Raw genomic sequence first — 10,420 nt, 5'->3', positions numbered from 1 at the left:
CGTTTCCTATCGAGTGACGAGTATTGCGTGAAAGAGACGAACGAAGAAAAGAGGAAACAGAGAAATATCATGGCGCGTTTTATAGAATCGTAGGGTTTGCGGGGAAGAGTTTTCTCTTTTTCCCTCCACCTCCCCCTTCATTCCTCTTTTCATGGTTGCTCTCTCTCTCCAACTTTCGCACAATAACTCGATCGGAACGTTCTCCTAGCCTGTGTACTGTACAGCCGCCGCTTGCTACGTAGCCTGTTCGGATCATTATACGTTTCTGGGAAACTGCCCACCTACCCCTCCCCTAAGCCAACATCAACACTTCCTTCTCACTTAGGGCAAAATGTTGGCTTAGGGGAGGGGTAGGTAGAAACATATAATGATCCGGCTGTTCCGGGCTCTCAGAAAGTGGCCGGAAGACGCAAAAGTGAAAGACAACCATGAAATGAGGAATGAAGGGGGAGGTGGAGGAAACTTGGCGGGGCAGGCGTTTTTATTATTTTTTTTCATGTTCTTTCTTAATTCAGCGGACCCGACAATATCGGCTGGGAAAAGCTACTTGCTACAACCTCGTCCCCAGGTCGATTTTTCGTGGCTTTGGAGGTGGGCGCCCCACCTCCAAAGCCAGGGAAAAGCGACCTGGGGACGAGGTTTTACTTGCAATGCAGACCATGAGCCGATTATTACAGATCAGGTGGGGAGGAGGGGGTACTCCACCAATATTTGGGTACTAGGTGAGTCACTAAGGGTTGAAACCCTGACCCTGGTTAGAAAAAAAAATTCCTAAAATGCATACGCTGAAGTAGGACAACACCCTCAATTTTATTACCCTGTTTAGAACAAAGAACAAAATGCAGGCCGCATTCAATTTAAAGCCATTTATTGGCCATTGCTATAGTGCAAATTCACGTTCTAGTAATTGCTCTTGCATACTTGGAGTACAAACATAATTCATGTAGCAAATTAAATCAATCGTTCAGGCAATACCCTTTTGACAGACTCACACCAAATTACATACCCTGTTTAGGACAGAAAGGACAAAAACGATACCCGGTCCAGCGGCACATCCCCGTGTTTCCCTAATTTCCCGAGGCATTTCTCTCAATGTAGAGATATACAGTAGTGTTTAAGATACGGATGGAAAAGTGGTTACACCCTACACTCAAGTTTGCATTTGCCGCATTCTCTATCTTTTCCAGGAAAGCAAGATGACTCCAAGACAGAATGAACCGCGGACCGATCATCATTTCTTGAGCTGATAAAAAATACGAGAGAAGATAAAGGCATTATTTATGACTGCTTCTACTTGGCTCGGACATGTAAAAGGAGAATTTCTCTGGTGGTTGGTTCTGTTTTGTTTGTTTGATTTGTTTTTTCCTTTTACTCCAACTGAAATAATTCTCGCAAGCGTGGTTGCTTTCTTTAGAAACGCTGGAAGATGTTCTTTCACCAGTGAATACGAAGTCAGTAATTAAAGAAAACTCTTTAAATATATAAACCTGCTTGAGTTAGTTGTTAATATTTGATACTACAAGTAAACATAACTTTTGTGGGTGCTCTTTTTACATTGGTCGTTTCATGATACCAGTAAATATCTCTTGGAGAATAAGCTCTTAAGATTTTTGTTGCAACTGAAATTATCTGCATCTACATAAACCTTGACCTATTGCTGATGATACTGAACATGAATCCAAGTTGTTTTTTCTGTCTCGATTTCTAATACTTAGAGATAGACCAACAGAGAACTCTTCAGCGGATTTAAAAATCTTGAGTACCTACCCTTTATGATACCGCCCACAAATTCTATTGGTGTTCTGTCTTACTTGAAATAAAATCAACAGAGAACCTCTATGTGCGAAAGTCCCTCGTAAGCGACCACCTCCCATAAGCGACGATCTATCCAAAACAACAAAAGTTTACCGGTCAAAACGCTATGACTTAAACCTCTCTTAACGACCAGTTGTCGTAAGCGACCCGGGGCGATATCGATCGCTTTACGGGATGGCAGTTTTTAATTATGTCCATCAGTGCTTTGAACCCCTTGTAAGCTTGACAAATGGTTTCGTCTCTATGTTCACTGTGTGTACCACGCTACTCGAGTATGCGAAGAATTTTTCAGACTTTTAATGACTACATCGACTACACATACCATAACTTAGAAATTGCCCGCAACAAATTCTCCTCTAGGAAGCAGATCATGTTTCCGAACCACTCCTCGAAAAAGACCCTCTGTGGTTCGAATCTCGTAAGCGACCACTCTTCGCTTTGTGTGTGGTCGTTTCAGGGAGGTTCGACTGTACAACCTTAACTTGTTTGATTCTGATACTGAAAACAAGTTCCGTTGGTGGTGTTTCTAGAAGGCTATTACTAAGTCTTAGACCAGGGTGAGGGAAAGAGAAAGGGAAAACGCCTGCCGGCGAAGCTTATGACATTATCAAACACCCCTCAAATTTGTTGCGCTTGATCGCATTTCTTGAAATGTTTAAACAGCCAATGAAAATCCTTTCTACAGAGAGCTAGAAATTGTCTTCCGAAGTCAACAACATTGACAGGTCTATTTTACAAGTTTTGGTGAATGTAACTAGAGATACAAAACACGTCAAAAAAAAAAAAAACGAACAAAAAAAAAGGAAAAGAAAAGAAAAGAAAAGAAACACACGTCCTAGTAGGGATTGGTATATGTTACTTTTAAGTGAAGTTATGGAGCTTCACCGTTGAACAATTTTACTTCCCGAAAGATCTGTTTAAACAGTCACAGTAGATAGACTCGTCTGCGAATGTGCTTGCAGGACGTTTGCCGTCAAGTAGCACTGATATAGAGGTTTACTCGGTTCACGTTTTCAACCCATGTAGTCCCAAAATTGTCAGCCTTGGCCATTTGTTCAAGGTTATCAACCCCACAACTTTTCCAACAGTGGGTAGTATACATTTGAAAATAGCACCAAAGGTCAGCTTGCAGCACAGGAGATGCCTTGCACCCAGGCGCTTCTCGGGATCTTCAGCGGTAGTCGCTGCGCAACAGGTCATGCGAAGGACTTAAAAATAAGAAGAGCCGCATTCCTTTTCACGTTGAGTCTTCCCTTGTGCTTTGCGTTTTTGAAGCTTCTCATGATCTTCGCGTTGCGACTACCGTCAAAAATCTCAAGAAGCACGTAAATTATGCGTAAATTCTCCGCGCGAAAGGACCGAAAAAACGTGGCTTTGATTGGCAGCTAGCAATCAAAATGCTACCATCATCACCGATCAGATTCGCTGTCTATCTAGTGTACGTGTTCACCAAACCAACAATGACTGTGCGCAGGCGTATTTTTCCCTCTGCTCCGCTTTCTCTATGTTAGGCCCGTCGTCCTTTCCCTCGGCTTGCAATCATTTTTGGCTTGCCTGAACCCTCTGTCAATATCATTATCCAAGATGGCGACAGAGCAACACAAAGATATGTATGCTCTGCAGGCTACAGCTTTCCTTGGCTGGTTCTTACAAGTATTTACGACCAACGGGCCCAAAAATAGCCGATACGGTTATTTAGGAGGGACAGGTTATTTTCGAATAGCATGAAATCTCTTTATAAAGTGAGGTCTTGTTCACTAATTTCCTTGATATGAAAAAGAGGCAAGTTAACCCTAGGATGTGAAAGCATTCCAAATCTTGAGCAAAGGGGGAGTTTTGGCGCCGGTTGCGATAACCCTTCCTCCCCCCAAAACGAGGCCTTAGTCCTGGATAAGTTCACAGACGCAGGTTAACCTTAGGATATGGAAGCAAATCCATACCCTTCGACGATAGGGAATGCAGGTGGTTGCGATATATAATTCCTATACCTCTGCGTTAACAGTTTTAAATAGTATTGGATATGTCCAGACCTTGATACCCCCAGTAGCGGCCACCTTTGATTACACTGACGGCTTTTGAGGAGCAAAGAACCTACTTTTACGTTATTTTTCACCCCAACATTGCGTTAGCAAAAATATCATTGTCAGTCACATACAGAACAATTCCCAAAACAAAATCTTAACAATATGCAGAAACTGTCCAACTATTTATTATACTACAAATTAACATCTCACAGACAATAGTTATTGATTATGATACTTAACATAAGTTTATGGGGATCTGCATTTTACTTGCTAATACGAAGTCATTCAATGATACTCTTAGGAAGACCTCAAAATTTAAAACGTAGCTATTGTTCATGATACTGATTGTAAGTTCTTCAGGGGCGTAGCCAACCATTTTTTCCTTTTGAGGCCCTGGGGCCAGTTGTTCGAAGGCCGATTAGCGCTTCACCCATGGTTCATTTCAACCCAGGTTCCTTTTTCTGTTGTTCAAAAGCATTTTCTCGGGAAAATTTTCTCTCTTATTTTAAGAGCATTCAATCATCAACATTTTGACAAAAAGAATTAAACTGAATTTACGTTTTAAGCTTTCATATCTGAATTCAAATTTCGCACTAACCCTGGGTTATCTTACCCCAGCTTTGAGCAACCCGGCCCTGTTGTAGAAGTCCTGAAAGGGAGGGAGGAGGAGAGAGAGGGGGTGAGGACAGAGAAGCAAGCTACGTTAACGGTTGTCTTTAGTTAAGACAATACAGCACAGTTCGCTTTTGCAGTTAAGGGGTGAAACTGTCGCGTTAAATGAGTAAAAAGCATAACAGTGAGTTAACAGTTATGTTCACCAACAATAAAACTATATGATTCTAGCAGGTAATCAAAGTCAACAAAGTGGGCCAATGTGCATCACCCCGACAGACATTTGTATCCGTGTTAGGTTCAATTTCACTCCCTGTTATTAACTTTCGATTAGGGAAGGTACGTTTTTAATTGGGGAGGGGGAGGGGGAGGGGTGGGGCTTCAGAGGGGGAGGGTAATCAAAACCAAAAATGGGACCCTTGGGGAGGGTCAACCCTTATTATAAAAGGTGTTAAGGAAGAGTCAAGCCTTTTCTTCACAGTGGTTTGTGTAAATGTGTTCAGTTACCACATTGATGTCATTTTTTTCGTATTTTATAGCTTCGTACAGTCCCTTCTATTGAACGGGAACTTGTAATTACTCAAGATTCCTGTTAAACAGCAGTTTTGTTACAGTTCATTCATCAGATTCATTCACTCTTTCTTTCTCTTTTCTTCTTGTTTTGCCATGGCACGTAACTGTCTCGGACGCTGGACGACCCGTGTTCTCTTTCGGCCGTATCTTGACGTTGATGTGTTCACTATATGCAGTACAGGGCTGTCACTTATATCGCTCAATTCTCTCGATGATGTTGACAATGTTTCAGAGCCTACAATCCTTTCTTCTTCATCACTTTCTGAGCAGTGGAGTCTCTTTCTCCATGCCTGATAAGATCCTGCTAGCGATATGTACTTTATATATGCCACTTTCTCTGGCTTCTTCCCCTTAAACACGATTACATGACGTACCAAGTACAAATTAAGTTCATGAACTTTCAACGACGATATTTGGTCAGAATTTTACAATTGCTCTCATTAAATGTCGTTGTTATCTTCTTCCAGCCGCTGCGTTTTCTGCCTTTCACTTTCAGCTCTTCGCTTTTCCTTACGCATTTCAATTTGAGCAAGGTGATCAACATAGTCCTTCACAAGCTTCAGCGGGACAATACAGTTCCGAGAAAATTCAGCTATTGTCCCTGGCTATTGTTTTGGTGAAACATTCTTTTCATTTGAGCTCGGGGCTTAAATCATCAGGTTCACGACCATCGATAGATGTTGCTGATAGTGGTAGAAATGGGGATCAGGAAGTTTGTCATAGTCTGGGAAGGGTCATAGAGGCAGCCCTCCTCCCAATAAAAAACCTACCTTCCCTTATATAAGGTAATTTTAAACCAAATTTTTGTTAACCTGGGCTTAATGGCTTTTAAGGCAGCTACGCCCCTGTTCTAAGATTTTTCCGTTCACTTGCTGACTAATTTGTTTTAATAATACTGACAAAAAACTCTACAACTATCGTCCTTCAGTTACTGGTCATGATGCCGGATACTTAACATCACTTCTTAAGGTTCTGTTGTACTTAAGTGCTAGTTCTAAGCCATTTAATGACTGCAATAAAAAAATGATATATGACTTAAGCTACTGCTCACGATACTGAATGTAAGCTCTTGGGTTTTCCTTTTCCGTTGCTAAACTACAGTCATCAAATACCGACAAAAAACTCTACAATTATCAACCTTAGCAATACAGGTCAAGATGATACACTTGGAGTGCTAATTCGATCTATGCCATTTAATTGCACCAATAAATACATAGAACTCTTTAAATATAGAACATACTAAAAGTACGTTCTTAGGTTTTCCTTTTCACTTGCTAAACTGAGTCAATGTACAATTTAAGCTATTGTTCATGACACTACAAGTAAGTTCTAAGGTATTTCTATTCACTGACTAAATTAAGTCACATAATACCGACAAAAAAACTGCAATTACCAACCTTAAGCGACAGGTCATGTTAATACACTTGGAGTGCTTATTTTAAGCCATTTTATGACACCAATAAAAGTAAAGAACTCTTCAAATACAAAACTTAAGCTATTACTTACGATACTGAATGTAAGTTCTTAGGTTCTCCTTTTCATTTGCTAAACTAATCATTACCAACCAAAACAATCTGCAATTAACAACCTTAAGTTACGGGACATTATTATACAATAAGAGTGCTAATTCGATCTAAGCCATTTAATGACACCAATAAGAATAAAGAACTCTTGAAATATGAAACTTAAGTTATTGCTTATGATACTAAAAGTAAGTTCTTGGGTGTTTCTTTTAACTCGCTAAACTAAGTCATTTAATATAATGACAACAAAAAACTCTAGTCTTCAGTTATCAACCTTAAGCTACAGGTTATGATGATAATGAACATCATTTCTTTAGGTTTCCTGTTTGGATTGCAAATTCTAGAAGCTAAAAACTTAAGAAAAACCTAAGTAAGGCGTCAGCAACCCTTGGAAGCTATTGCGAATAAAACTGAACATTAGTTCTGTTGGTTCCCTGTAATCTATACTTATACTAAGCCTTAACAAACAGAGAAATACTCAAATATTAACCGTAAGTCATTGGTAACGATGCTGAATCATTTCTTACGATTTTTGTCAGTCCTAAATCTTAACTCTTCAAATACAAATCTAAAGCTATTGCTTATAACCAGAAACTCATAAGGTGAGTTATGAGTTTCTGTTGTAACTCAATAAAAGACATACATGTATGGTTAGAAATAAGGTTACAGAGGTTTAACCATCCGGTCCTACATAGTTTATTTACACTACACTGTTTTACTTGCTAACATAGTCATTTAATGACACCAAAAGGAAAGTCTTTAAAATATTCCTCAATCTGTTAAGATTATGATACTGTACATGTTTTCTGTAGGTTTGCCTTTCTAATTTTAATTCACCCAATGTGAATAGAACCTCTTCAAATGTAAGCCTTGTGCTACTGCTTACGATACTCTGCATCAATTTAAGAGGTTTTCTGGTTTACTTGCTAATAATTAGTGTAAATCCTTAAACGATGCTAAAACGATGCTAAAAGATCAACATTTAATTAAAAGGTTCAAACGTACTGTTGATGGCATACTTTTCGAAGCTTTTCCATTTTTAAGGGCTTTTTTTACAGCGTGTTGTTCAATCCACCTGCTGTCAATGTGTCAATAAGAGACTGGCTGCTCACGTAACATTTCTGGATACTTCATGTACATCCATCATCAATGTTGAAGCTCCAAACTGCAAGATTAATAAGTATGTGTTATAACATCAACAACCATTTTGCAATAAAGTAAGACGAAAAACACTACCACAACCATCAATGTAAGAAATAGAAATAAAGTTATTGAGTTCTACTTACTAGGCACAAGTACTGGTAGATCCACCGCTAAAAAGAAATAAAAAATAAAACGGTTTTGAATAGAATAGACAAAGGTACATTAAAATTCGGAGTGAAACGATACATTCTAAAAGTAATAAAGAATATCAAGAGCATCTATACACTTATTGTGAGAGACTGTTAGCAGTAACAGTTCTGTTCAGTTCAGTTTATATAACTGAGTCAGCTGCCGCTAGAGTCTTTCCGATGTAAAAATCCCGTATTATAATCCTGGTTATATGCCTACCCGTTTGCTATTAAAATAATGTTCTGGTTACACGCTGATTCCTGATCATTGGTAAGCACATAAAGGTTCCTCAGCAGCAATCTTTTGCAACGAAACTGCACTTAATTTAATAAAACGTTTTACAATTTCAGTTCAGTTCAGTTTTATTTAGCCAATGTAAATTGCAATGCAAAAATACATACCGTATTTATTTGATTAACCGCCCTGGGCGCTTATTAAATTTTTGGACCTTGAGAGTGGGCGCTTATTCGAGGCTGGGCACTTATTAAATTTTCACTATTTTCAGCAACTGAAGTATGTTTATTTTGCAACAAAACAATAAATGCTAATAACAAAACGCGAAGAAGTAACAAAGCAATTTTTCTGTAAAATACTCTGAAGAAAACTCCGTCCTCGGGGAAGTCTCTTACTAGAATTTATTCACTCAAGTGGGTGGGGTGGGAGTGAGCGCTTATACGAGGCTGGGCGCTAATTAACTTTTTCTGCCTTTAGGATGGGCGCTTATTCGAGGTGGGCGCTAACTCGAGGCTGGGCGCTTATTCGAATAAATACGGTATAAGAATTGTTAGTTGACAAGGGAGCCCAGAAGAAACCAGAAGGCTTATGAAGCCTGGGCTCCTCAGTCACAAAGAAATTAGTAAAATGATCAATCAATCACAGTCGGAACGGGAGAGAAAAGAAAATCTTGCACTCACAATTCGTTGCTAGGTCGACGCACTGTGGCACAAACTTTGTCTCCAAGTGTTGAGCTTTCGGAAACTGCAAAACATTTTAAAAATACGATGAATAAGTTTCTCAGTTGACCGATTGAAAATTCATGTACACAAATAATACTATCGAAACTATAAAGGCCACTTATTTCTGATTGCTTCAGTGAAATTTTCCTGGATGACTATGGAAAGGGAAAACTGAATACAAAAACCAAAAGCAATCGACAATACTTAATTTACGCATGAAATTAGAAAATATCTGCTTATGTAAGGATCTGAAATCCACAATAAAACTGACTTTGTATTTATTAGTGGTCCCAGATAACAAAGTAAGACCGAACAATTATAACATCTCTGTCAATTAAAGAAGATCTATGTTATCTACCAAATCTGCAAGAATATTTGAAAACTGAGAAGAAAGCTACTGGCAAAGTTTTTAAAGATTCACAAAATTTTCTGGAGCTCAGATATCTCGCTCAATGGAGAAGGAAATACAGTGGAACCTCTGTTAAACCTGTATGAGCCCCAATATCGACAGACAAATTCTCCAGACTGATCTCCATAAATTTCCCTAAAGAATTAGTTGAGAGAATTTGTTGAAAGATCAAAGCATTTTCTCTTAGGTGATCATTTCATTAATTCTCATAACGTTTTCTTAAGACGATGTAATGATATTGTTAGGGGAAAATTGAAGTTGGTCACCCTTGGGACTTAAAGTGTTAAGCGGCCAGCGGCCAGCCTCGGGGAAGGGACAAGTGGACGCTTAATAAAGGTACTTTTTACAGTGATTTACTGACAGCTTTGTTCGCAGGGAACCTTGTAACAGGCCCCTAAATAGAGTGGCTGCTTAATAGAGGTTCGACCCCACTAATATCTACAAACTGCACTATCCTTCACCCAAGCTTCTTTTTAGCAACCGATATTGCCAATTTAATGTAGGTGTGATCTGTCGACGCTATGCAAACTTAGCAATTCTTCGATTTACGATTAGGAAAAAAAAAGCATTGCTCACCTTTTGCTTCCCGGTTTACTTTGTCTCGTGGCAGTTTTACTTGGATAACTGCGCACATACATTCGGAGTCCTCAAGGCCAATAGCGATCAAACCCTTTAGTGGACAGGAAGCCAGACACCGCGTTGGTACAAGATCTATATCAAGTACAGTTAGGAAATCCCCAGTGCTAACATTGAACAACGGAAGACAATACCTCCCTAAAGTATTCATACAGACGATAACACATTCCGTCTTACTTACAAAGGCACAGCCAAGAACTTTGCGAACGGTGCATAGCGTCCGGAGATACTTTCCTGAAGATGCTGCAAGCACAAGTACTTCTTTCTTCGACTCAGAGTTTGTAGACGAGACAAGGATAAACTCCTCCGTTGGAGAAAACATCCCAGGTAGGTCGTCATCTAAAAAATAATCAGTAAATTTCACAGCTCCCTTCCATAGTTTAGTTTTGCCGTCTGACAGCTGAACTGAGTTATGAGCGGTGGATAGCAGCTGATATTTACTGTTACATACAACGACTTGTTCTTCTTTATGAGGCATATAAAATATTTTTCGGTGGTTGTAGTAACTCTCGCGACAAAGTGGGATGGTCTTCACTACGT

The 10,420-nt window shown here is 39.4% G+C and overlaps 2 protein-coding genes across 3 annotated transcripts in view; one reads left to right on the top strand and one right to left on the bottom strand.

Annotated features, from left to right (window-relative positions):
- LOC140945964 (uncharacterized) overlaps window positions 1-10,420 on the top strand; it is a 285,160-nt gene that overhangs the window by 37,001 nt on the left and 237,739 nt on the right. The window lies entirely within an intron of this gene.
- On the bottom strand, window positions 6,435-10,094 carry LOC140945987 (uncharacterized). The gene is made up of 4 exons (XM_073395054.1): window positions 9,821-10,094; window positions 8,794-8,857; window positions 7,834-7,860; window positions 6,435-7,712 (listed from the first exon to the last, which is right to left on the bottom strand). Exons 1-4 carry the CDS (start codon window positions 10,029-10,031, stop codon window positions 7,694-7,696), a joined length of 321 nt encoding a protein of 106 aa, XP_073251155.1. The 5' UTR covers window positions 10,032-10,094; the 3' UTR covers window positions 6,435-7,693.

The sequence above is a fragment of the Porites lutea genome, chromosome 8 (assembly GCF_958299795.1).
Source record: "Porites lutea chromosome 8, jaPorLute2.1, whole genome shotgun sequence".
Lineage (NCBI taxonomy): Eukaryota > Metazoa > Cnidaria > Anthozoa > Scleractinia > Poritidae > Porites > Porites lutea.
The sequence above is the reverse complement of the archived record's forward strand: the minus strand, read 5'-3'. Positions and strand labels throughout refer to the sequence as shown.

Bases quoted from the DNA above. Each gene is read 5' to 3' on its own strand.
- LOC140945987 (XM_073395054.1), bottom strand. From the start codon at position 10,031: ATGAATACTTTAGGGAGGTATTGTCTTCCGTTGTTCAATGTTAGCACT. The intron at 8,858-9,820 runs GTGAGCAATGCT...AATGTTTTGCAG, and splicing joins AGTAAACCGGGAAGCAAAAG to TTTCCGAAAGCTCAACACTT. The intron at 7,861-8,793 runs GTGAGTGCAAGA...ATTTCTTTTTAG, and splicing joins CGTCGACCTAGCAACGAATT to CGGTGGATCTACCAGTACTT.